The sequence below is a fragment of the Henningerozyma blattae genome, chromosome 5 (assembly GCF_000315915.1).
Source record: "Henningerozyma blattae CBS 6284 chromosome 5, complete genome".
NCBI lineage: Eukaryota > Fungi > Ascomycota > Saccharomycetes > Saccharomycetales > Saccharomycetaceae > Henningerozyma > Henningerozyma blattae.
This window is the reverse complement of record NC_020189.1, coordinates 247,182-274,210: the sequence shown is the minus strand read 5'-3', so window position 1 is coordinate 274,210 and position 27,029 is coordinate 247,182. Positions and strand designations below refer to the sequence as shown.

General features: G+C 31.4%; 12 protein-coding genes across 12 annotated transcripts; 6 read left to right on the top strand and 6 right to left on the bottom strand.

Annotated features, from left to right (window-relative positions):
• Nucleotides 1–351: 351 nt before the first annotated feature.
• On the top strand, nucleotides 352–1,551 carry MCY1 (putative cysteine synthase; the record flags this gene model as incomplete). Its single annotated transcript, XM_004180654.1, has 1 exon — nucleotides 352–1,551. The coding sequence occupies one exon, from the start codon at nucleotides 352–354 to the stop codon at nucleotides 1,549–1,551; it is 1,200 nt and encodes a 399-aa protein (XP_004180702.1).
• Nucleotides 1,552–1,851: 300 nt separating this feature from the next.
• On the top strand, nucleotides 1,852–3,756 carry SNU71 (Snu71p; the record flags this gene model as incomplete). The annotated part of the gene is made up of 1 exon (XM_004180653.1): nucleotides 1,852–3,756. One exon carries the CDS (start codon nucleotides 1,852–1,854, stop codon nucleotides 3,754–3,756), a length of 1,905 nt encoding a protein of 634 aa, XP_004180701.1.
• A 35-nt stretch (nucleotides 3,757–3,791) lies between these two features.
• Nucleotides 3,792–4,663, bottom strand: REC102 (Rec102p; the record flags this gene model as incomplete). Its single annotated transcript, XM_004180652.1, has 2 exons — nucleotides 3,792–4,424; nucleotides 4,523–4,663. 2 exons carry the CDS (start codon nucleotides 4,661–4,663, stop codon nucleotides 3,792–3,794), a joined length of 774 nt encoding a protein of 257 aa, XP_004180700.1.
• Nucleotides 4,664–4,935: 272 nt separating this feature from the next.
• TBLA0E01205 (PITH domain-containing protein) lies at nucleotides 4,936–5,688 on the bottom strand (the record flags this gene model as incomplete). The annotated part of the gene is made up of 1 exon (XM_004180651.1): nucleotides 4,936–5,688. The coding sequence occupies one exon, from the start codon at nucleotides 5,686–5,688 to the stop codon at nucleotides 4,936–4,938; it is 753 nt and encodes a 250-aa protein (XP_004180699.1).
• A 2,302-nt stretch (nucleotides 5,689–7,990) lies between these two features.
• On the top strand, nucleotides 7,991–8,896 carry TBLA0E01200 (RNA-binding family protein; the record flags this gene model as incomplete). Its single annotated transcript, XM_004180650.1, has 1 exon — nucleotides 7,991–8,896. The coding sequence occupies one exon, from the start codon at nucleotides 7,991–7,993 to the stop codon at nucleotides 8,894–8,896; it is 906 nt and encodes a 301-aa protein (XP_004180698.1).
• Nucleotides 8,897–9,745: 849 nt separating this feature from the next.
• On the top strand, nucleotides 9,746–11,923 carry CBP2 (Cbp2p; the record flags this gene model as incomplete). Its single annotated transcript, XM_004180649.1, has 1 exon — nucleotides 9,746–11,923. One exon carries the CDS (start codon nucleotides 9,746–9,748, stop codon nucleotides 11,921–11,923), a length of 2,178 nt encoding a protein of 725 aa, XP_004180697.1.
• Nucleotides 11,924–12,033: 110 nt separating this feature from the next.
• LDB18 (Ldb18p) lies at nucleotides 12,034–12,573 on the bottom strand (the record flags this gene model as incomplete). The annotated part of the gene is made up of 1 exon (XM_004180648.1): nucleotides 12,034–12,573. The coding sequence occupies one exon, from the start codon at nucleotides 12,571–12,573 to the stop codon at nucleotides 12,034–12,036; it is 540 nt and encodes a 179-aa protein (XP_004180696.1).
• A 2,271-nt stretch (nucleotides 12,574–14,844) lies between these two features.
• On the top strand, nucleotides 14,845–15,528 carry COF1 (cofilin; the record flags this gene model as incomplete). The annotated part of the gene is made up of 2 exons (XM_004180647.1): nucleotides 14,845–14,858; nucleotides 15,111–15,528. The coding sequence occupies 2 exons, from the start codon at nucleotides 14,845–14,847 to the stop codon at nucleotides 15,526–15,528; spliced, it is 432 nt and encodes a 143-aa protein (XP_004180695.1).
• A 258-nt stretch (nucleotides 15,529–15,786) lies between these two features.
• Nucleotides 15,787–17,634, bottom strand: EFM1 (protein-lysine N-methyltransferase; the record flags this gene model as incomplete). Its single annotated transcript, XM_004180646.1, has 1 exon — nucleotides 15,787–17,634. The coding sequence occupies one exon, from the start codon at nucleotides 17,632–17,634 to the stop codon at nucleotides 15,787–15,789; it is 1,848 nt and encodes a 615-aa protein (XP_004180694.1).
• A 287-nt stretch (nucleotides 17,635–17,921) lies between these two features.
• TBLA0E01150 (uncharacterized protein) lies at nucleotides 17,922–18,557 on the bottom strand (the record flags this gene model as incomplete). The annotated part of the gene is made up of 1 exon (XM_004180645.1): nucleotides 17,922–18,557. The coding sequence occupies one exon, from the start codon at nucleotides 18,555–18,557 to the stop codon at nucleotides 17,922–17,924; it is 636 nt and encodes a 211-aa protein (XP_004180693.1).
• A 3,190-nt stretch (nucleotides 18,558–21,747) lies between these two features.
• Nucleotides 21,748–23,583, top strand: TBLA0E01140 (uncharacterized protein; the record flags this gene model as incomplete). Its single annotated transcript, XM_004180644.1, has 1 exon — nucleotides 21,748–23,583. One exon carries the CDS (start codon nucleotides 21,748–21,750, stop codon nucleotides 23,581–23,583), a length of 1,836 nt encoding a protein of 611 aa, XP_004180692.1.
• A 1,036-nt stretch (nucleotides 23,584–24,619) lies between these two features.
• On the bottom strand, nucleotides 24,620–27,025 carry TBLA0E01130 (uncharacterized protein; the record flags this gene model as incomplete). Its single annotated transcript, XM_004180643.1, has 1 exon — nucleotides 24,620–27,025. The coding sequence occupies one exon, from the start codon at nucleotides 27,023–27,025 to the stop codon at nucleotides 24,620–24,622; it is 2,406 nt and encodes an 801-aa protein (XP_004180691.1).
• Nucleotides 27,026–27,029: the final 4 nt, after the last annotated feature.

Below are 27,029 nucleotides of genomic sequence, written 5' to 3'. Positions count from 1 at the left end.
TTTTTTTTTTAAATTTTCATTTTCTTTTTGCCATTTTTACCTATTCTTTCTTTGACTTATTCACAATTTTTTTTTCTTTTTTTTTCTTTTTTTAAATTCTTCTATTTATTTGTATTATGTAATTCTATGTACAATAACTCAGTTAATTCTCTAGTATTTTAAAAATCTTATTAAAATTTAGAATTTCATGATACTTTTATGAAATGTGAATATTTTTTCATGATTTACTGTCCGATGCTCAAAGCGATAGATAAATATGGTTAAAAATTTAGAAATCTATTAGGAATCTTATCAAAGTATATGCCAAAATCTATATACATATATATAAGTAGATAAACAAAAAAGCTAATAATGTCAGACTCCATTCATAAATGGAGAGATGCGTCACTTCTCATAACATCCCTAATAACCACTTCTTACACGGCCTACACAGTTTATGAAAAATATTATAAAAATTCTTCAAAATATAATGATATATTAGAAGATCCTCCAAAAATTAAATTAGGAGTAGACAAATTGATTGGTAACACGCCAATGGTTAGGATAAATTCATTATCAAAATCTACAAGTTGTCAAATATATGCAAAATTAGAATTAAATAATCCTGCGGGAAGTGCAAAAGATAGAGTAGCTTTAAACATTATTTTAACAGCTGAAAAAAATGGTCAATTAACCCGTGGTAATCCAGATTGGGTCTTTGAAGGTACTAGTGGTTCAACAGGAATTTCAATTGCTATGATTTGTAATGCATTGGGTTATAGATCACATATATCGTTGCCAGATGATACGTCCATTGAAAAATTATCTCTTTTAGAAAGTCTTGGTGCTGTTGTTAATAAGGTTAAACCTGCCAGCATTGTAGATCCTGATCAATATGTTAATGCTGCAAAGAAAGCTTGTGAAAAATTAAATAATGATACAACTACTAATTCAAAAGGTATTTTTGCAGACCAATTCGAAAATGAAGCTAATTGGAAAGTTCATTTTAATTCTACTGGACCTGAAATTTATAAGCAAATGAATGGTAAAATTGATGCATTTATTGCTGGTTGTGGGACTGGTGGTACAATTACAGGTGTGGCAAAATATCTTAAAGAAGTAAAAGGCCTTAATAATTGTCATGTTGTTTTGGCTGATCCACAAGGCTCTGGCTTCTTTAATAGGATTAATTATGGTGTTATGTATGATTCTCTTGAAAAGGAAGGTACTAGAAGAAGACACCAAGTAGATACTATTATTGAAGGTATTGGTTTAAATAGAATTACAAGGAATTTCAATCATGGAGAAGAAAATATTGATGAATCAATTCGAGTTACTGATGATCAAGCTATTAAAATGGCAAAATTCTTATCTGTAAATGATGGACTTTTTGTTGGTAGTAGTACAGCAATTAATGCTGTCGCAGCAATCAAATTAGCTAAGAAACTACCTAAAGATTCCAGAATTGTTATTATTGCCTGTGACAGTGGTAGTCGTCACTTAAGTAAATTTTGGAAAGAAGCAAGAGCTATAGATCGCAACATCACTTTAAAAGATATTTTAGGTAATTGATTTTACCTTGATAAAAGGTACTCGTCTACAAATATAATTGACTTATTTAATAAATAAAATAGAAATGCTATTTTTTTTTTAGTTAATTTTTTTTTATTTTATATTTTTTTTATTTTTATATTCTTTTTTTTTTAGTTAGTCAAAATCTCGATATTGTTTACTTTTTTTTACTTTCACTAAGTGAAACTTTTGCTTAGAGTTAAAGAACGGAAAAGATAAAATATACGAATCCTTTAAAGATTTGAAAAATTCTCATGAGGTTGACACTTTTTAATATTATTGCCTTTGGAACTATATGGTATGAGTGAAAATATCACATTTGTTTCTCCAAGGCTTTTCTTATCAAGAAACTATGATTGGAAAAGTTCAGTATGGAAGCCAGGCTTCATTCCTTTATTGACATCAGATGTGAACAAATTACAACATAATTTAGAATTAGTATTGCAGCGTAAGAGAAAACAATTAGATGCTCAAGAAGAATTAAAATTACGATTACAACTCACTGAAGAAATTAGCATAGGTGCAAATATTGAGAATATAAAAGGTAAGGTATTTGAGAAACCAGTAGAACATGATCTAGATAGATACCAGCCCCTAAAGCAATTCTTACCAATATCTGTTCAACAACAAATTTATACAGTTTGTGTAAAAAATGTACCAAATAGATTTGATAACAATAAAATTGAAAAATTATTGGATTTGATTTCTAAAACTGCAGCAGATATAATAAATGAAGTATATCAGACATCTCTTGAATCTAAAGGTATCATAGAATGTTGGACAACTGTTTCATCATCAAACTTAGAATTTCAAAATGTTATGCTCAGATTTAAACTTCAAGACATACACTCCAACTTCTGTGCCATCTGTATTATCTTACAAAACTTCCTAAAGTTATTTGAGAAAAGTAAGATACTAAATTTAGAATTGCATTATGGTGCTAATACTACAGCATTCATCAAAGACCATTCTATTGCCTTGGAATCAAGCGTAGAACTTGCTAAAAGAGATGAACTTTTTAAAACAAAGGCTAATGAATTTAGAAGTTCTTTTGAAAACCTTCTAGCTAGTCCGTCCAGCAAATTGGATAAGTTAAATGATCATTCCTCATTTGAATACCATATTGATATGAATACGTTAAGTGATCTTCCTCCAGACTCATTAGAGCAATTATCTAAAGATATAGTTGATTTTAGAACTCGTGTTTTTACCCTTGAAAAAGAAAAAAGAAGTAAAGAAGTTCTTGAGGAGAGCAGACGTAGAAGGCAACATGTAACTAGCGTATTGGATCAAATAAAGAAGACAAGGGAAACAGAAACAAATGAATTTGTCACATCCCATAATGATTATAGTGATTCAGATAGTGAAGATGGTAATGATAATGGTCTTGTAGATACTCCAGAAAACGATTTAGCTATTTGGAATCATAATTTACAAATGAAAAAAGAAGAATCAGACAGAAGATATGAAGACTTATTGAAATTATTACGAAACAAAATTGTACCAGATTTACAGTATTATCAAACTGAGATCGATAAAGCTAGAGATTACGAAAAAGCACTCGAACAAAACAGGGATTTAAATTTAAAAGATCTATTATATTCATCCACAGATATATATTATAATTATCATAGGGACTTTAAGGAAACGGAAATTGAACAAGATCGCATTGATAGAGAACTATACAAGGGTCGTTATCCAGAAAACAAATTAAACGATAACCAATTATCAGATGAAGATATTGACAATCACAATAAGAATACAAAAGAAGGAGAAATTACAAATGAGAACTTTAAAATTAAACTTACTTTTGGTAAAGAAAAACAACATCAGAAGAAAGCAGTAGAATCTAAGCCTACAGAAGAAGACAAACTTGGATCTTCAAAGGAAACTGAAACTCTTATTGAACCAGAATCAACTAATAACGCTAACAACAATATGCTATTCATTAATACAAATAATATATTGCCATTTGATGAAGATGATTTGGACGAACGTTTACAAAAATTAAGAAAATCTAATATTGTTGACGAGCTTGTTAAAGAATATCTAGGCGTATATGAATCCGAATTAGTTGACTATATTATCGATAATATTAAAGAGAATAAAGACAAAAATATCCTGTTAGATGAATTAAAACAAACATTTGATGAAGATGCGGTTATCATTGTAGATAAAATATGGAACAGAAAAGAATTTGAATGAACTATTAAAAATTCGAAGCAAATTTAGTTTAACATTTATTTTGCTACATCCTTTTCGGAAGGCGTATTTTCTAGCAGGATATCAAATCTGATTTTATCAGTCTTCTTTCTTTTGAATTTCCCAATTATTTGATATGATGTAAGAGATGTTTTATCTTTTATGATACATTGAATAATATTAGGAAATAAGGCTGAACTTTCTGTCAGGGAATATGAAATAGGTCCTATTTGACTTTCTACCATTTGAAATCTCTTTCTCGCTACTGTTGAAAAGACTAATGGATAACGAAATTCTAATTGAGATATAAATAAAGATGCCAAATATTCATTAATTTGATTAACAAAACTATGCAGCTCTAATTCTAATATTGATTCATGGATAAAGTTAACTGTAATTTCTACTTGAGGAACAAAATCAATTTTTGATGTAAGAGAGTTATTATTATACACTAATAATTCAGAAGGCTGCTCTATTAACGTTGCAATTTTTTCGGCAGTCCATATCTTACAGCCCAGTTTTAAGGTTATCTCATTACTATCAATTGCAATATTGAAAGTGTAAGATAATTGCTCTTCCCAAAATAATTTTCCGTTTTCAAAACAGCATTTGATGTTATATAGGAAATCATAGGATGACGGTAAATCATTTATATAGAATTTGAATTTTATCTAGCTTGGATTACAATTGACAGCCAAATACAATTGTTAATAAAAGTTTGAATATAATTTGCTTAGAAACATAAAGAAAAAGAAAAATGTATACTTACAATTAAAAATTTTGGATAAACTGGCGGTAAAATGAATATTTCACTATTTGTTATCTCTCCTTTACATCTAGTTCTCCATATAGATAAAAGAATTGATCCATTTTCTTTCGATTTTAAACACACAGGGTCAAACTCAATCATAAGGTATTATTTAATCGAATTATTTAGAAATTTTGTAGATATATTTAGCAATATCACAAACGAAGTTCCTCCCAAATTAGTGACTTATCGACTTTTTTTACACTATGAAAAGGAATTTTAATGATCGGCGCTTATATATATGAAAAACGGGAAGTGTAAAATACTTAATCTATGAAAATTACACCAAAAAAGATGCAAGAAAATTCCAATATATATATATTAGTTAGATCCAAATAGTTCTATAGCGTTATAAATCCTTTAGTAAATAATTTCTACATACCAAGATTTGCATGCTCTTTGTCATTTTCCAAACTCACATGATCTGCTGGGTTTGGTGCAGATTCATAAACCAGTGTTCCTGGAACTGTACTTCTAGCCTTCGAAATTCCTAAGAATTCACCTCTTATTTCCAAATAGTATAAGCGTAATAGTAAATCTTCGTCATCAGACCAGTTATTTTCCCAAAATATTGTCAATGAATTAGTATTTTGGAACTGATTCCGTGGTAGATAGTGCTCAACAAATGTATTCTCATCAGTATTTATTTCCAGATCATTCGCAGAAGTAGTGATTCCAATATTTTTGGGGCATTCGATTGAATAATCCTCTTTTGAATCAGTTATGGTATCAAAATGTAAAGTTTTATTAAAGTTTTTGAAGAGTCTGACCTTTTTTGGAGTACTTAAATCATTTGAAAGATTATCTGAATTATTTCTGATAATAATGGAATAAATTTTACAATTACCAATGAATGGTAAATGTATGATCAATTGACAATCTGAATCGGTTTCCAAATAAGTATTACAAACAAATTTATGGTCTTGATTTTTTAAAAATGTTGAAACAGATGGTGTAGCATTAGTTGGAATTGGTTTACCATTTAATATGCATATTTTAGCTGTGTCGATATATTGATATAAGGATTGCTGAGGGTTTGTCGGAATTGGGGGCTGATGAGAATGTGAATGGCCATGGCCATGGCTATTAGAATGGGAATGATGCTCATCTTCACAATGGTGCGACATTTTTGCAGATTGGATTTATTGTGTTTTGACTATATAATGGATAAATAGTAACTGATTTTATGTCTTTTAAAACATATCAGATAAATATGGCATTGTACCCCATCTTTAATTGATAACTATTTCGATAAAATTCTTTAGAATCTTTATAGAATTAAGCCAGTTGAGATTCGAACACGCACATATCATCCGATTTTTTAAAAATATTTTTTCTGGCAAATTACCTTTTTTTTGAAACTTTAATTTAATTTTTTTAGGGGAGAGTTATACTAAATACATTGTTATAAATGGTATATATTGCATTACTTATCATTTTGTATTTTTTTTTTTTTTGATGTTTTGCAATTTTCTTTTTATTTAGAACTGTTTGATTTTAATACGTGAAATTTAAGATTTCGTAGTTTTTGCTTTAATAAATTGTCGCTACTTAGCATTACAAACCGCTATTTAACAACTTAAAAACAAGATTTTATGGGTTCGTCGGTAAAAATATGGTACCGTTTATCTGATATTACTATTTATTGTATGCTACATAAGGCAATATAGTTTTATCTTTGAAATATCTTTCAAATACTCAGAAGAAAACAATACTTATAAATCTTATTTGTACAAACTATTGAAACTAATATTTTGAAATACTCTTGATAAAATATTTCTAGCTCGTCACTTTTAGTGTCTAATAGAGTAAAAAAAATAAACTCTACCGCATAATTGTAAATCTGGATATATTCTATTTAAAAATGTGAGGAAGTTTGCCTAAAAATTGTTTCAAGTTTAGTGGGATAAAAACAGTTTTGTAAATCAAGTCTTGAAATTTTTATAATAGCAGATATTAGTTTCTTCTTCATTTAAGTAAAAATATTGAGTTTTGTTTAAGCTAGCAAATGGCAAGTAATTCACTTTCAATTAGTTTTAATTCGGCCGAATAATTGCTTTCTTTATTAAATTTTTTGGAATAATCAGATGTCGGAGCCGAACAGTATTCGGCCGAGAAACTTGAATCTTTCTTCTATGTTACAAACTCATGACAGATTCTTCTTAAGCAAAGTAATCATGAATAAATATATATCAAATAATTTAAAAGAAATAAAAGTCATTTTTGGAGTATATACGCTGTATATTACACGTAAATTCACTTCAAATTATTTATATCAATTTGAAAGAGAAAATATACACGGTTATTATTAATGAATTATAAAGGGAAACTTAGATTAAAGTATATAGTCATTTATCCTTGACATTATCCAGAGTGTGGGAAGTCAAAGTAATAGTAACTATCAATATTAGAATTTCAGAAAGTTAATTCAAAGATTCTATAATAGTCTTTCTGTCTTATTTAAGATATCTTCCAGATCATTACTTTCATAGGTAATATAATACGATATAACGAATACTATTAACCTGTAGCTTAGATGATCCGATATTCTCGAAAGCAGTATACTATTCGGCCATCTAAAGCTTGTCGTTGAAGTACAACACATACAATTAAATATTGTATATTTAAGTATTCCTTTGCTACATGAGGAAACACAAATTGATCAAAATTATTGTAATAAAATTGATTTGAACATTTAAGTTTATTGTTAAATAAGTATAGTGTTAAAACCCTAGAGCAAACTATCTACTGCTTTTATTTCTAATAAGATAATAAAAGAACAATGTGGAATAATCATTACAATATATACTAACTCTTTTGATACACTCAACAGTATTCATCTCTTTCTTAATAAAAATATTCTATTGAAAATAATTGGATGAAATACATGACATAATTTGTAAGAATTATACCAGTAAGGCACGTCTCTTAAGCCCTGTCACGTGCCTGCATTGCATTAGGTCGGGTAACGGGCGTAGTCCCCTTTGAAAGCTCAGCACAAGTTGAACTTTCAAGTTTCGGAAAACGGGGAAATGAAGAGTTGTAATTCCAGTGGCGGCCGGAAAAGCTGGAAGTAAGCAAGGAAGCAAAGGTAATGAATGAAAATCTTTTCTCTTAAATAAAGGAAAAGAAATTGGCCATTGAGTATAATTGGTCGTTTATAATTGTTTGAATTAGAGTCTCTTATCATATATATGTATATATATATATATATTATTTTTTTTTGGTATAAGATTACAGAAAATCAAATAGTACTCAAATTGATATATATTCACTTATAATTGTAAAACAGCCATTCAGTAAAGAACGGAAAGAAAACAAGTTAAAGGGGGGATATTTAAGATTAAACTGAAATAAGATAAAATCAAATTAAAAGTAACTTTAAAGTTAGCAAATAAAATCAAATAAAATTAGAATTACGATAAAATAATGTCTACAGAAGCTCCAGTTGAAACTCATGTTGCTCCAGCTACAAAGAAATATATCCCAGATCCAGAAACCACAGTTTTTATTGGTAATCTGGATGCCAATGCAACTGTCGAAGAATTAAAAGCAGTTTTCGGTAAGGATGTTGAAGTCGAAATCCCAATTATCAATAAAAGAGATGGCAGATATATTCAAACAAGACATGCATTTGTAAAATATCCAAATAAGATTGATCCTTTAGAAATTAAAAAAAGATATGATGATGAAGTTATTAATGATAGACCTATTGTTATCAGAAGAGTTCTAACCCAAACCCAACTAGAAAACCGTCAACAATACAATTATAATAGCAATGGCTTCAGAGGCGGTAGAGGTGGCTTCAGAGGCGGCCGTGGTGGCTTCAGAGGCGGTCGTGGCGGTTCTTCATTTAGAGGCGGTAGAGGTTCGTTCAGAGGTGGTAGAGGTGGCAGATATATTCATGGACCTGCAATTCCAGCTCCACCAAAAAAGGATAAGATTCCATTAGATGAAATGGAGAGATCTACTGATACCATTTATGTTAATAATGTTGATTATAACACCACCAAAGAAGAACTAGCAGAATTTTTTGGTACAACACCAGAATTAGTTGTATTACCAATGAGAAGAATGAGAGACGTCAAAACCAAGAGATTCTTCTTTTCAAAGAGAATGAATAGAGGTATCGCTTTTGTTACCTTTGTTGAAGGTGTCGACATTAATGCCAAGGTAGAAGAATTCCAAGGTAAATCTTTCAAAGAAAGAGACTTAGCGTTAGATGTTGCTGCTAAGAAGCCAGTTTATGAAGAAAATGAACATGACGATGAAAATGAAGACTCTGATTCTGATTCCGATTCTGATTCCGATTCTGATGCTGAAGCTGAAGAATAAGTATATTTCACCTCCTCTTCCTCCATACTACATACTTATTCAACTTCCCATAACTCATTTACTTACCTAACTACAAATAACATAAAGAATTAAAATTTACTTACCTACGACTAATAATAAAATTTAGAAATAATTAGGATTAAAAATAAATTTAATTGATTTTTTATTTAAAAGAATAATTATTTACATTTGCAAATTAATACTTTTTTTCAAGTTTTACATTTTTAACGTTGTTAATATAGGAATTATATATATATATTTTTGTTTAACTAACCACTCACCGTCTATTTGTTTGTTTTTTGTTTGTTTCTATTAGAACACCATTATATCAGCACCATTCATTCGTCTTTTCTTTTCCAATGCAATAGTTCTCAAATACGATTATTTATTTTAGCTTTGATGTCCCTCTTTCTATATATATTTATAAGATACTAAGTTTGTTTGTTTTTTTACTGTGTAATTTTGTATACACTCATTTTACTTTGGTTCATCGTTGAACCTATAAAAGAACGTATTATAGAAATGGTTATACTTAGCACAATTTCTTCACATTTATTTTGCTATAAGTCCTTCATTTTAATAGTGTACATAATGTGACGTGGTCTTATTATATTATCATTGAAGTTTTTATTATTATACTTTGATATCATACAAATATTTTCGCGTAATATAAGTCCGGGTTACTAATATAGCCATTCGTTAAAGTAACTGGAAATTTCGATTCTGAATATAAGGCTATTTTTATTACAAGAGATGCCCACCCTTATTAGCAATGCAACCTTTAACTAGATAAAGAAGCCCGTTAACTGAGGCCATTAAAATTCCAAGTAGTTGTTCCCTGTTTGTAAAATGACGTTAGGTGCATCTAATTATTGGACAGCCTTGTTCTTCTCTGTATTGAGAAGAAAACCCAGAGATCTTGCCCTAACATTTCAAAACAATATGCCATATGTTAGATCAAATACATTAAGGGAATTAGATAAGAGGAAAGGTATTTATACCCGAAAACAGATTCCTCAAGATACCCTAACCTTATATAATAATATTGATAGACTTCATTTATCATCTCTCAGAGAATTACTGTATCTCGACATGAAGAAAGAACAGACAATTTGGAATTTTAGAGTATTAATGGGCATTAATGGTTATTTTAAAAAACCTAAGAAAAGGAACAAGCATTCAAGACCAGGATATGTTGCTCATTACAGACACTTTAAAGAATTATTCATGAATCCAATCGTTCGAAGTTATACATTGTTGGACATTGCAAAAGATTTCCCTGCAACTTCTCAAAATTCTCCTGTACCATTTGACGTTCCATTCAATTACAATAATACTGTAAAAGTAAAATTTACTAATCATGAGAAAAGAACAATACCAAATGTTTTATGGCCAAATAGAGTCTTTTCTAATGCATGCCGAGGTATTGGCGTTACTCCAGCTTTGTTTAAGTCATTAGAATTAAATGAACTCAAGAATGAAGACCTGCAATATGTTATGAATCCAATTATTGATGCAAAAATAAAAGTATACCAAGTTCCATTTGTACCGACTGGATATGATGCCATTGGCTTATTCCCCCAATATGATAATACTCACTATGACTTCTTTGCAAATGTGTTAAAATCACCATCTTCGTTACTTCCAACAAATATTATGAAATTCGATAATAATCCATATCAATTGATCTCAAAATCTATTGTTCCAATAAAACCGATGAAAGGTCAAGATTTTAGAGATTACGACACTTTCTTTCGAGTATTTGATAACTTTAAAAACCTCTGGAGTATTAGAAAATTATTTTATGAAACAAGAAATTTGGGCCAAAGCCCACTTCCAAACCTAGCGTATGTTGATAGAACCTGTCCTGGTGATATTGCTCGTAACGTTATTCTTTCTGGCAATTATCTTACTTCTCAAATTGTTCGTGAATTCTCAAAATATTATTTGTATTATAATGCTTTTGTTAGAATGGGGTTATTTATTTCAGATTATTATTCAATAATTTGTAGACATTTTAATCAAAATGAATCTCACGAACCCAGATTTCTTCAGGATACACTAACAAAAAAAATACAAGTTGTAAATCCAAAGAAAGCATACAAAGAATCCGATATTGACGCTTATGGTAGTTATATTAAAAAGGGTGCAAATGTTAATCAAAAAAATGTAGAGTACACTAGCGTCCCTCGAAATTCAAAAAAACAACATATCAAGGTAGATATGAAACCTATACCTTATTCACCAATTGATCTATACATGTTGGATCAATTAAATAAATTGGAAAGTATTCCAATGCCAGATACTAGTGAAGAAATTGGTGATATTAAAGTTCAATTTGATAAGCTTATATCAGATTTACAATTGTATGCTTCCTTAATAGTGTGTACTGCAAAAAAAAACTCATCACTTGGGCTAAACGATATTGAAAGAGCACCATTTTTATCGAACCAAATTCGAGTACTTAATTCAGTTTTTAAAGAATCTAAGTGGACCAAAATATTTTATCCAAATGTATTTAAATATATTGATCTAGCTTTACCTAAAGATCTTCAATCAATATATATCTTAGATGAGCCCAAAAACTTGAAAGATAGCCCTGAGAAACATCAACAATTACTTGATGAAGGTAAAATGTACTTCCAAATAATGGAGCATATTTTACTATTAGAACATGGTATATATAAAGACAAATTCGTAAGATGCAAGCCGATCACTATAAAACATAAAGAGATCTTCACAAATTGGAAAATTATTCTTGAACTAAAAGAAATAATAAACCCAGAAAATATATTCTTCATCAAATTCTGTACAAAATTTCCATTCACCATTACTCCAGATATATCTAATACTAAGGATACCGAAAAGTTCATATGTGTAGATAGAACAGTAATAAATGAAAAAATGACTGTCTATCTATACAAGAAATCCAATGAATATGTCCCTAGAAAAAGTACTGAAGTTATTAATGACGTTATCGAAAGGTTTCATAGAAGAAGTCCTCCAAATAAGAACCAATTCTATTAAAATTTTATCACAACTGTAAATAAATAAATAGCAGCATCTCGTTAAAAGGTATGTAGATCTATATATACAATTATGGTTATATTTATATAGTTTTGAAAGGAAATTGCTAACTAATGCTTTTGATTTTTCTGTAAGTTGTGTAGTATCTCCTTATATTTGGACTCTATACCTGCAAATCGGTCTGATACTGCTAATGATTTTACCAATAGGAGATTGCATTCCCTAATTAAATTAGGGAATTTTGTTAAATTCTGTGTGCATATATTTTCTTCAACGCTTCTAATATTTGTAGGAGTTTGACTACAATTCAAGAGCTCTAATTCTAAGAGTTCATTGTGACTGTTAGTTAGCTTGGTTAAATCACTTAGCATTAGATTTAGATCATTAATGCAATCATCCAAGATAAATTCATTAGGAATTTCGAGCTCTTTTGGTGTAGAGTGTGATAAACTACAATAATCATCATCTTGGATAACAGACCAATCATATTTTTCTGATGATGGTAATAACTCTGTTAGAACAGTTTGGATTTCATCAATTTTATTTTGAAATGAATAATTATTTTCGGAGTCATCTATTTTTCCCAAACTATTTTCAATACATTCCAATCGTTCTTCAAGAGAATCCAAGAAGATGGAAGTTGTTATCATTTAACATTCAACAGTATAATTGGTAATTAGTATGTGTGATAATTGGTTTAAAAAGCAATATTTGACTACAATTTTCGTGTCAAAATATATATATTTGTATTGCTAGATCCCAGCCATTAATAGTACAATGGAAAAGCAATGTACTGCATCGGTACACCACACACCTAACTGAATCACCGTTCTATAAGGAGGGTAACAGTAATATTGTTATAATTTAAGGCTAAACTTTGAATGTAAATTATAGTCAGTTTTATTTTTATACGATTGCATCATTTTATTCCATACTGGTTTTTAAAGTAAATCTATGTTGCAGTAATGTTTGGGGAAGCCTTTTTGAAAAAAAAAAAAATAAATAAATAAAGAGCTTATCTATTTTTCACCTTTTACCTTAGATATTGATATTTGATTATTTGAGGAATATTCTCTATACAATAATCAAATATATATATATTAATTTTGGAAGTTTATTTTTTTTTTAAAAGCACCCTTGCCAATTAAAGGTTTAAACCTCTTTTTATACCTTTTGAGAAAAAAATTAAATGTTAATATTATCTTCCAATATATTATCCTAGTACTACAAAAAAATTAGTAAATGTAATTTTACTTGGTAATTATGCAATAGATACATTTATTTTAAGTTTTGAATTACAATATTAAAAAATTAATATGTATCTATTATTGCTCTAATGGTATTATATTGACTTTATACATAACTTTTCTCCAGTATATTATAATTATCAGAGTTTTAAGAAAAACACCTTAAACTTTCCTAAATATCCCCACGGTAGTTAAATTGGGTTCTAAATGCTTGGCGTTTACCCATTATATCCTGGTTTTTTTAATGTGTTTTTTTATTTCATTTTTTATTGCTAAGATGCTATTCCTTCGAAATAATTAGCAATATTTATAATTAATTTTTATTGAAAGTTTTTTTTATCTTCTTCTGAAGAATTATTTTTGGAGATCAGATATTTACTCAATAAAAACCCTTTTAATAAACTCTACGATAATTAAAACACCTGAAGAAGATGATATTAAGGAGGAAATAAGAAAATTGAGCCTATATAAGAGTGTACTAGAAGATATTTTGGAAAAAATTAACTTTAATATTGCGGAGGTAGAACAAGAAATACCAAATTCCAGGATTATTAATCATGTTACACCAACTAAGATTGAATCTTATTTAAATAATTCTCCAAGCCATACATTGAATGGCTTTAAAACAAATAAAGAATTTGGAACTACAAGAAAATAACTTTTTTGTTGTATTGTAATACTTGCTATCTTAAAATTGATATTTTAGTGATAGAATAATTATTGTACTTTTCCAAGGAAATTTTAAGAATTGGGCTTAAGTAGATGGTATTCCTTATTGTATATTTCAATGAATATTTCAATAATTTTTTGTTAATAGGATTTTGTTAAATAAATTAGATACTTTATTCAACGAAGGAATAAAACCTATTCTTCCTTTGTTGTTGTTGTTTTTTGATTTTCTCAACTCATATAAAGGCATATCTTTTTGTTTGTTCATAGAAAAGACAGCTGATCTCAATACAATATTGACAAGTATACTCCTTTCAAAAAAATAAAAGCGCAAAACAATATTTTAAAAATTTGTTTCTTTCTTGTAAGGAAATATATTCGAAGACAAACTTGCTCATTATTATTTAATGTGGTTTATTTGAAAAATATTTTATAAAATTGGACACAATCAACAATCGATTGCATTAAGATAGAACCCATAATAATTTATGCAAAAGTTATACTTTAATGTAGTTCTTGTATATTCATTATGGGAAATATTACAAGTTTTATGCCCATAATTTAATCTATAAATAATTAAAGACATTTAGTGGTAGATATAAGGAAGTTTTGACTATTACCCTTTATATAAGCTCGAGCTTTTCAATTTATTTAATTTAACACCAAATTTATCACTTTCCTCCCCACAGTTACCCGCCCTTTTCCCTCATGCGAATTTGGGAAGTTCCCGAACTCAGTTTAGTTTGTTTGCCCCTTTCGAGGTTTCTTAGTGTTGCACAATTAATTATTAAAATTTGTTCAACTTTGGATAAATAACATTGAAAAACTATTAATAACTTGTTATTTAATATTTTTATTTCTCGTTTTTAAGGTCAATTATAATCTTTTTCGCTTTGTTTTTAATTTGTTTTAGTTTTCTTTTAAATTTTTTGCTCTAAAATAGAGAACTTAACAAGTTTAATAAACTTTATTGAAATAATATCTCACTTAAATAATAATTAAAAAATGTCTAGATCTGGGTATGTTTTAAGAATTCCAACTGCGAGTCAATTGTTGAAAGTATAATTGAAATGTTAATAATTCAATTGAGTTTTATTTAGCAATGTAAATGAATTTTTTTTTTTAAAACTTTATTTATACTAACAATAACTTTTTTGAATTGAATAAAAATAGGAAATCAGGGAGTATATACATATACTTTCCATTTCAATTTAAATGTTTCCTACAATTTATCAATTTCTAAATAACGTATTCTTTTTGTTTTCGATTAGTATTGCTGTTGCAGATGAATCTTTAAAAGCCTTCAACGATTTGAAATTAGGTAAGAAGTACAAGTTTGTTTTATACGCTTTAAATGATGCTAAGACTGAAATTATTGTTAAAGAAACTTCCAAGGATGAATCTTATGATACCTTTTTGGAAAAATTACCAGAAAATGATTGTTTATATGCTGTCTATGATTTCGAATACGAAATCAGTGGTACTGAAGGTAAGAGATCCAAGATCATCTTTTTCACCTGGGCACCAGACACTGCTCCAGTTAGATCCAAGATGGTTTACGCTTCCTCTAAGGATGCTTTGAGAAGAGCTTTAAACGGTGTTTCTTCTGATATTCAAGGTACTGATTTCTCTGAAGTTGCTTATGAAACTGTTTTAGAAAAGGTCAGCAGAGGTGCTGGTTCTCATTAATTTGATTCAAAAATAAAACCAAAATAAAAAAATAACATAATATAAAAAATTTAGAAAAAAAAAAAAAATTGATTTAATCTTGATTATATCTGTTTTGTTTTTTTTTGTTTTTTCTTTAACCACATTTATTCCTTTCTATAACTTATTTAAATAAATACATACTAATAATAATGATATGTTTTTAATGATTTTTAAAAATTAAAAAAAAATAAAAAAAAAAAAATACCTTTCATATGTAGAAGAAGCTTTGGTAATTAATTAAAAGATAATGTTGTTTTTAGTTACAGTTTTATCCTCAATGAAATAGGCTTCGTTATTAACTTTTCTTTGCCAAACTAAAGAATCTATAACAGCATCTGCCACAACGAATTGTCTAATACCCCACTCACCAATTCCATAAAGTTCAGGGATAGAATTTTTCAATTGTGGGAAATATTTGTTATAAAATGTCATTAATTCCATTACATCATCTTTTTCAATGATAATATTTTTTGAAATTGTTTCAAAAGTTTGAGGAATAAAATCAGGTAATTCAAAGGGTAATTTTTTCTTGTAATTATTTCTATTTGATATTCTAACTAACCATAACATTATAATGTCATTTAAACAATCCTTTTTAATGATATCATCATAATTTCTAACCCCTAGAGTTAATAAGATCGAATTTGCAAATAGTTGATCCAATTTTAAAATAGTTTTAAAAGACAATACGTTGAATAAAGTTGGATCTTTAGAACTGATTAATTTTTTTTGATATCTTTGAATGGATTCTGATTTCCCAATGAATAATTTTTTTTGAATATTAATATAATTCTTAATAATTTGGAAATGACATTGATCCGAATTTTTAGTCATGGGCAATTTAGAAAGTTTTGTAGTGATTTCAATCTTTTGTTGTAAAATATCAGTCAATTGATCAAGACCTTGCAATACAGATCTAAAATTCAAATTTTTTTCAGTGGTTAATTTATTCAAATAACCAAAAAGATTAATTAGTTGATCTCTTTCCAATTTATTTTTGTTATTGATTGTTTTAAATAATTTAAATTGAACTGTATCTTTATCATCACCTACTATAAAATTATCATTTAAACCCAATCCAAAATTTTTCAAATTTTGAATAATCGATTTATCTAATCGTAACGTTAGAGAAGCATAATCGAATGGGGTTTCCTCTTTTAAGATGAATCCGTATGACAATAGGAAATCCTCGGTAGATTTATTACCATAATTATTAAACAATTCTTGAGATTTCTCTATTGGATCAATTGTATTGAAACAAATGGAATTTTTATCATTAGGATTTAAGTTCCAAATAACATTTGAATTATTACTATGATTTAACAGATCCACAATGGGGAAAAGAAAGACTGAGTTTAAATCAACTTGGTTCAAAGAATCGTCTTCTTGTTCTTGTTCTTGTTCATGTAAGATTAATTCTGGGAATGCTCTTGAAAGGAAAATGCAATACGACCAAAGATATGCCAAAAAACTATTCCAAGGTGGTAAATTGGAATCCTTTTTATTTTTAAATTTCAAAAAAAATTCATTAATATAATCATTCAAATGATTATCAGCATGGATGGTCAAGATATCAGGATCGTATAGTGGGATATTTAATTGAGTTAACATTGTCTTCCATTCATTGATTAAGTTTCTTAGAGTATAATTAATTCTAATTAAAAGATCGGTACCTTTTAAATGTTGTAAATCATTATAATTCCAAAAAAATGGGAATTGGTAACTATCAGCAAAGGATAATAAATTTAAATATGGTTTAAAAAATTCTGATTCTTTAGGTGGATTTTTATTATTGAATTTCAAATTTGCCAAATATAATTGAGTCCAAGATGTATTACTTATATCATTGGAAGATGGGTTATTGAAATGAGTCAAAGCTAAATCTTTTGTAATTAATAATTGTTTGGGGATTTGAATCAAAGGGGATGATGAATCTGGGACGATCTTTTCAGTAGTGAACGCTGAAAACCCTGAAGATTCTGTGAGTTTGAATTCTATTTTGTCATCTATGATGGCACCATTGGATTTAGCCCAATTCAAACAATCTTCCAATAAAGATTGTTTTGCTGATGAAGTAGATGTCATTGCGTGGGGGTTGTGGGGGTGTAATGTGTTTGTTAGAAAAATGTATTGAATTATTCTTTTTTTAAAAAATATATATGTATGTATTATTTATAACAATATATAACTATATTATTTCCATCGAATAAATGAAAGAATGTTAAAGAAAGATGCGGGCTTAACCCTGAATCGCGCCAAGTGAAACCCTGGGGCAAAATATTTCGCGATCGCGTAAATGCTTTATTAATATGAATATGAATATGAATATCAAGATGAATACAAAAAAATATATATAAATGTACAAATAAATATTAGCCCAAGTTTAAGGATAGAAATGGGATACCCAAATCATCTACATCGGCTATTATACTATTATCGGATGTATGATGAGTGCTGGTATGGTATAAATAATGGTTATTATGCTTGATGATATTTCTTTCTGTAGGGTTATAGTCATAGGCATTATAGAAATAATCAAAAGTATCGGTATTGGAAGGTTTTATCTTGGAAAATTGTAAATCAGTATCGGAAAAATATTCAGAAATGAATGAAAGTCTTGGAGATAATTGATACTTGGTATGATGAGGCGTGTACTTATATTTTCTCAATTTCTTCTTGGGCAATTGTTTTTCTTCATGTTTGTCTTGCTTAGATTTTGAATCGAAACTAAGTCTTCTTGGAAGAAATTGGTTTGGTATTATTTTAAATAGCGTACTCATCTTGTGTGTGTGTGATTTGTGAATTATATTTTGTGTTTGGTTTTCCTTTTCTTTTCTTTTTCCTTTTTTTTCCCAATGTATTGTATAAATCTGCAATGCCTTATATATGTAAAACGCCCCCAGTGCACGTGTAATATAAACGAGAGGCTGAGTAAGCTGGGCATTGTGTAATAACCCCGGATCTACGGCCCCTGGTGATGCTCGTTCCACGGCTCGTTTGGGGGACATGGATGATGAGAAACTCCGTGGCTTGTTCGGAATCGTTCCGGGGTTATTGCCATAGCATTCCGCGGAACAAGACACGAGAAACGACCAGCAGGCAACGAAAGAAAAAATGGGTTGTGCATGTGAACGAACCCTTAAGGTGAACGAGTTCCTGAAGGTGAACGAGAATGCTAGGGTCTCGGGAAAATGGGTGTCGTACAAAGATATGAGAGGCTGTAATGATTCGATGTTATTCGATTCTATCCGATGTTATTAGATGTTATTAGATATTATGTATGTATGAAATTATGTATGAAATTATGAAAATGTTTATGTGGGTGTTTTTATGTAGGTCCGTATATGGCACATGGTCTATAGAACAGAGCTAGTAGAAGAACCAACAGACTTGTTCGTTTGGTCACGGCACTGTCTGTCGATCAAATCTTGTTTGGTAATAACCGTATGGTTATTCTCGTGGATACGAACCACGGTTTTCTTGAGTTTGTCAAACTTATTGAAAGGATTGATTATATGTAGGATCTTCATCATTAGAACATTAATAGGCAGTTTCATATATCGTTCATTGGCGATCTAAGGTAGACCCCTATTCCTGAGAAAGTAAGGTAAGGGCATCTAAATATATATATATATATGTGGAACCATATACAAATATCTGTACATACTTTCGAGCACATGCATTATTGGATCCGCGGAAGCGACCGGGTGTTGCACGGCTTTAACGTGTCACCGAAACTGTCCGACTAAACCCGAAAATGTTTGTTACCTCCGCGGACACAAGCATTCCGTGGAAGGGATTTACACGCTGTACCCGATATGGCAGGATGGTTTCCAACTGGTTTCAGGGCAGCACGCTTATGGAGTCACACAACAATGACGTATTGCTCGAGATCTAACTCGAGCTGTCATGCGATTCATATATATATACTCTTTGTATATACATACACCCATAAATATACGCATTATATATACACGCCATATATTTCTTGTATATTAGCTTCGAAACACGATACAAATAATCACGTCTGTTAATACCCTAATGGTGGCTTAGCCTCTAACACGTGTTATCACCCAGAATAATTGATGTTGGATATCGCCTTATCCTGATGAAGGACAAAAGTAAAACGTATATAAGCAAGAGCAATTTCTGTCGTGACAAAAGCCTGTGCCACCGCTACCGGTCTCCTGAACCGGCCAACACTCTCAAGATATGCTAAGCATTCGACCAATCAAATAGCAATTTAACGATCCCCCACAGATCGAGGAACCCCTATAGAGGAAATTCTGGCGACGGTTCCGGTTTTACCATAGATCCTCCGGAAAAAGTCGAGAATTCCGTAGGGTCCTGAAAGAGTCAAACGACTCACTATGAAGCGACTAACCAAGTCGGCGATAGCACTGCGATTATGACTTCTTCAGAAAAAAAAAACTCTCACGTGGATTTCGTCGAATATGATTCTGATTCTGGCAAAAGCCCAAAATAAAATCCCAAAGCAAAATCCCAAAGCAAAATCCTAAAGCAAAGCAAATTCTAAGACTCAATCAGTTTTGAAACAGCTCCATCATGTGGACACCGGATAAGCAGAACAAGCCTCATCACGCATCACGCATCACGCGTCACGCGTCACGCGTCACGCGTCATACTTCTCCATCTACCCGCCAATAGATTCCATTTCCTCTCCACAAGCATTGCACTGTGGCCACTCTTCGCCAATCATATCGACTCTTGGCTATCGCCAAGAAACTTCGATTCTACAAAATACAAACACCCCAGCATTCACGTGCCTTTCTAGGCGAATTTCTTATTACATATTCCAATGACTTTTACCATCCCGGCGTGCCGCTTATCTCGCAATTCCTTAATGGGGAAACCCATCAGATAGACTCTCCGTACGGGTGTTTCTCCGTGCAACCACAAGAACAGGCAATTCCTTCCCCGGTTCCTATGACGATATGCTAGCCCCACACAGACGCACCCCTAGTCCCATTGGGCCTCTGGGTTTCCCCTTTGGGTCTCGATGCCGAGCCATTCTTATCTCCAGTTTCCTCTTTGGGCCCACACACGTAGCGTTCTCGAGCCCGCATTGGTCCATGTGTTGCTACGACATCTTCATTGGCCACCACCCGGGACTCCATCTCCGTCTTGTGCGTGCTGCTCTGTGTGTGTGTGTGTGTGTGTGTGTATCTGTGTATGCACTCCTCCACGCCTGTCTGAGAAGCCACCCCTATTTGACAAGTGTCACAAATGACTGCCGCCGCGCAGAACAATTGCCGTGCCCTAAGAGATAGCCGCATACACACAGACATATCCGTACTGGCGGTCCCTGGAATTCGCCAGATTCCGCCCAGAAACGTACCTGCAACCCTATCTGATCGTGCCTCGTTCCATATCAGGTATTACTACTACAAACGGGAATTCCGTAAAACACTTAATAAAGTTGAAAAACCGTTAAGAAATCATTACTATTTTTATTATTATTAAAAAGTAAAAAAAAAGAAAAATATACACATAGTTTTCATCCACAGATCAACATCTTTTGTTAGACCTATCAATATTCGACATTCAATCATCGATTGTGGTATCAATTTGTAGGCTTTCTTTCTCTTTTTTTTTTTTTTTTTTTTTTTTTGCTTTTATCCATTATGATTAATATCGTATCGCCCTAGAGATTCACTATCATTGCTGATGTTGTTTTACCACCACTGTGTTACACTTTCACATAAACTAATTCACTCACGTCTTTTTTTTTTTCTCCTAATTTGCCATGAACTTTATTGTCTTATCTTATCTTCTTTTACCACAACTGTATAATTATTATCATAATTGGAATTCTTATTTTTGACACCGCTTTCTGATAATAACATATTAATCAATTATCTACAATATTACAATCATAGTAGCAATCACAATTTCAATTACACTTGCAATCGCATTTACAATAGCATTTGCAAGCACAGACAAAAGTGCCTAGGACACTTTCACTTGTTTTCTCCCCTTAGCTTGTTTTAAATTTATTATCTATATATATACATACATCACATAACTTCACTACTTGTCATTCTTATTGTAATCATAAATTATTATTCCTCTCTACTCATAAAAAGAGCATCACACTTCACCCTTCCCTCTCTCCTAAACATGTCTTTAGAAAAAGAATCCCCAGTTATAGATATAAACTATTCCCATTCACAACCCATGTATAGCTCACAAAACAATTTAAACGTCACCTATTCCCAAGAATACAACAATAATATCCTCATGAGTGATAATAAAGATGACAAGAATTATAATTTCATCACTGAAGATGAACCAAATTCTATTGCATCCACAATAATAGAAGGTAATTCCAATGAAGAAAATTATAATCGTTCCACTGATGATGATGATGATGAAGATTTCATCGAACCTACAGAAGAAGAAATGAGAACTTTAAAACGTGTAGGTGGTTATATCCCTGCAAGATGTTGGTTAATGGCAGTCATTGAATTATCCGAAAGATTCTCATACTATGGTCTTTCGGCTCCTTTCCAAAACTATATGCAAAATGGTCCTTACGATACTCCACCAGGTGCCCTTTCGTTAAATACTCAAGGTGCTACAGGTTTGTCATACTTCTTCCAATTTTGGTGTTATATTACACCTATTTTTGGTGGTTATATGGCCGATACTTATTGGGGTAAATATAACACCATTTGGGTTGGTGTCATAAGTTATATATGTGGTATTTTCATTCTTTTCATGACTTCATTACCTAAATTAACTTCTTACTCTGCTGCTATGGGTGGGTTTATTGTTTCAATTATTATCATTGGGTTAGGTACTGGTATGATTAAAGCAAACTTGTCTGTTATGATTGCTGAACAAGTTCCCAAACGGAAAAGAAGAATTATTACACGGAAAGATGGTACAAGAGTCATTGAAGATCCAGATATCACTTTGCAAAACGTTTTCATGGCTTTCTATTTCATGATTAATGTCGGTTCTCTATCGGTTATGGCTACTACAGAATTAGAAGCTCGTAAGGGGTTCTGGGCTGCTTATTTGTTACCATTTTGCTTCTTTTGGGTTGCCGTTGTTGTGTTGATGATTGGTAATAAAAGATTTATTAAAGTACCTATTGGTGATAAGACAATCTCTAAATCATTCAAAGTTGTTGGTATTTTAATCAAAAATAAATTCAATTATGAATCTGCCAAACCATCTATTCACCCAGAATGTAATTATCCTTGGACTGATAAATTTGTTGAAGAAATTAGAAGAGCCATTAAGGCTTGTAATGTGTTTTATTTCTATCCAATCTATTGGGTTTGTTATGGTCAGATGTTAAATAATTTCGTCACTCAAGGTGGTCAAATGGAATTACATGATTTACCAAACGATTTCTTACAAGTCATTGATTCTATTGCCTTGATTGTATTTATTCCAATTTGTGAAAGATTAATCTATCCATTTGTAAGAAGATTTACACCTTTGAGACCAATTACCAAGATCACCATTGGGTTTTTCTTTGGTTCATTCTCCATGGTTTGGGCTGCCGTCTTACAATGGTTTGTTTATCAAAAGCCACCATGTTATTATCACCCAACCAATTGTCCTAATGGACCAAATCATATCCATGTCTGCTGGCAAGTTCCTGCTTATTGTTTGATTGCTCTTTCTGAAATTTTTGCATCAATCACTGGTTTAGAATATGCTTATTCCAAAGCTCCTGCATCTATGAAATCATTTATCATGTCTATTTTCCTTTTCACAACAGCTATAGGTTCTGCCTTAGGTGCTGCATTATCACCAGTCTCCATCGACCCAAAATTCACATGGCAATACGTTGGTTTAGCCGTTTCATGTTTCATTGCAGGTATTGCATTCTGGTTGTGTTTCAGTAGATATAATGATGAAGAAGATGAATTAAATAATATTGATGATCAACCTGATGTTATTCAAATCTCATCTGAAAACGAAAATGACGATTTAGAAGCCAAGAATTCTATTAGATCAAGAGTCATTAGTACATATCCCTACGAAAGTGACTGAATACATTTTATTTCCTATTCTAGTTCCTACATATATATTTATATATATAATTATATAAATTTCCAATTAATAACCATTCAGTATAAATTAAATTAAAAAGATGTGTAGTTTAACATAAAGATAGTGTGATGATATATTAAATCCTCTCGTTATTCAATAGCATGGTAGTTTGGATTGATATAGAGAAATATTGAGTATTGCTACAAAATGTGAGAAATGATATGGATGACTAGTAGTGATGGGTCAATTGTAATTTGATATTTGATATTTGATAGGCTAGAAGGATAATCTGTCAATAGGTGTGATTATATTTTGCATTGAATTTTACGATCAACTTTTGCACATCATCTCTCGTATAAACATTAATCGCTATTACAAAAAAATATTCAATAAATGTAAATCAAAAGTGAAGAAAACTATTTAAAGTGAAGTAATTTAATATGGAAGCAACAACACCAAGTTGATTGAGTAGGTAATCTGTTATGTTAAATTATTTATATGATATAAAATAAAAAGGCAAAAAATAATGTTTTATTTAAAAAGAGAGAAAGAAAAAAAAAAAATAGAAGTAAAAGTACATAATAAAAAATAAAAATAAAAGAAGACGAAAGGAAATCAAATTGTTTCTGAATATTTACATTAAACCGCACAGCAGATAATGAAATTAAGCAATAATACAGAGAAAGGGTGAGGAAAAATAAATCTATAATACATTTGTTGTTTTAGAAAAAGAAGAAAAAAAAAAAAAAAATTTATTTTTTGGTTGTTTAAAAACAAAAAGAGGGGGAAAAAAAATAATAATAAAGGTTAAAGCATAAGCATAGCGAAGTGAAGTGGGGGGGGGGGGGGGGAGGGGGAATGCGACTTAGAGCGAAATTAAAAGCGAAAGAAATTCTCTTGTTTTAGGGCGGGGTAATAAGAATAGGAATAGTAGTAATATTATGTTGAATTTGTATTAAAATTATTGTAAATATGAATATCAATATTATCCTTTGTTAGGGGGGGGGGGACGCATATTAGCGGTTGCACTAATGCGTCATGAATTAGTTGATGTTGTTATAAAATTTTTTGTGTTGTTGCTGTTGTTGTTGTTGTTGTTGCTGTTATTGTTATAATTCTTGGAAGTATAATTCTTGTAATCATTTATAAATGCTTTATAATCGAATTTATTTGAAGGATTTGAAATGAATTTTCTAGTGTTTATTGATATAGATGTATTGTTGTTTAGGTTAGTTGGAGTTGGTAATTTTAATTTAGTAAATGAGTTTGTCTGAGGGTTGTTGTTTTGCAAAGGAGTGACAAACGGAGTAGGAGAAGGTGATAAAGTCGGGGACATGAATGGGTTTGGAGTGTTTGAAGGAGAAGGTGACAATTGAGGGAACAAGTTTGGAGAAGGAGAAGGAGAAAGAGAATGGTGATGGTTGAACGGGTTTGAAATCTGAGGGATTGGAGAAGAAGAGATTACTAAAGTATCGTTTGAATCATTTGAGTTTGAGTATGCAGAATAATTGTTATGTTTTGTGAAATTAGTAGTAGTGATTTTCTTTTTCAAATGAGGAGAAGTGGATGAGATGAATGAATCCGGTAGCAAAGGGGTATCTGTGATTATACTATGGAAATCATCATCGTCATCGTCATCACTTGACAATTGAGAAGTATCATCATTTGTTTCATTTATAATGGATTGATGGGAATGAAGATTTTTGGAAGTGAGAACGTGTAATGGATCATATCTGGGGATAAAAAGTGTGGAATGATCCTTTAAGAAGGAGGAATCTGCGGAAGAATAGGAAGAGGCACTTGAGGAGGAAGATGAGGTGCTGGAAGAAGAGGAGGAGGAGGAAGTGGAGGAAAGAGAAGAGAATGAAGGATGTTTTGCCGTTGGAGAACCATTGATAGAAGTGGAAATGTTTAGATCGGAATATCTATATTTCGAAGAGGTGCGAGGAGTAGTGGGGACCACGACGACTGGGGGAGGGGAGACAAGTTGGGGTTGGGGTTGGGGATGGGGTTGTGTTTGCACTTGCGCTTGTGTTTGCACTTGCTCTTGCTCTTGCTCTTGCTCTTGCTCTTGCTCTTGCTCTTGCTCTTGCTCTTGCTCTTGCTCTTGCTCTTGCTCTTGCTCTTGCACCACATTTTGTTGTTTCTTTTTCTTTCTAGAATCATTCTTCTTTTGAGAATCAAAATGGTACAAATGTTTCAAAGGCGAAGAATTGAAATAATCAGTATTATCATTAAACTTTCTAGCCGAAGTGTGAGCTGTTTTCACAGCAGGGAGCACGACAGGAGGTGGGGAAGGGGAAGGGACAGACGCAGATGGGTCCAGTGGTTTGGCCAATTTCTTAATTGTATGTGACGGTCTGTTGTAATGGAATTGTTTTTGAAAAGTGATTTTGATATTGTAATTGTTGTAATTATTATTATCATAAAAAGTTTCGTTCAAAACATCGTATTTCAAACAAAATTGGATATCTAGTAGATGGGTCTCTTGGCAGTTGTTGTTGTTCAATTGCAACTGGTTGTTGATGAGATATTTCAAGGAGTTCAAGTTTATTACGAATTTGAACTCGTCGATATTTTGTTGGATAGGTTTGTTGTAGAAAGCGGTGATGAAATTTATGGAATTCCAGTTGTTGAAAGTGTATTTAATTTGGACGAATTTTTCGAAATTCAAATTCTGTAGATATATAGAGCCCTCGATGGTGTTTGCATGAGGGTTGAAATCCAAGGAGTTTAATTTGATGTTGTTGTTTTTGGTTTGGTCTATAATGGAAGTAGAAGTGGGAGGGATGTTTGAGTATATAAGTTTTGTATTAATCAAATTGAAGGAGGAGGAATGAGGGTGTGGTTCGGGCAAGGAGGATTTGTCATCAGGAGCAACAAACTCACAATCATCGGAGAAGGAGGAGGAGGAATCGGAGGAATTATTTGTATCGTCATTCCAAAAGAAGATGTTTTTGTTGTGTTTGGGGGTATGTGATTGTGCAGTGGGGTGGTGGAAGAAGCGTTCCGAAGTTAACAACAACGAAGTATCGTCTAGTGCGAAGGAATCGTTGTAGAAAAAATCATCGTCGTCGTTGTCGTCGTCGTCGTCGTCGTCGTCGTTCAGAAGCAACAGCAGATTGCCCATGGAAGAGATGTGGTTGTTGAAGAGTATCGGAGATTGTTGTTCCGAGATATTGATTGGTTTATCGTTTTTATGGAAGGACTTGACCTTGCAGAGATCCGCGGCAAACCTCACCGACTTGTTGGAAGCGGTGCTCGAAGTGGTACTTGCGGAGTCGATGGAGGACGCGGAGGAAGTACGCAAGTGGGAGAGGGAGAGGGATTTGGAGTGTGTTTTGTTGGGCAAATCATGCAAATGAGAAGAGGCGTTTGGATTGGTCTTCAACTTCAACGACGATTTCAAGGAGTGCGAGGACCTGTGGGAGGGGGTGGACATGATC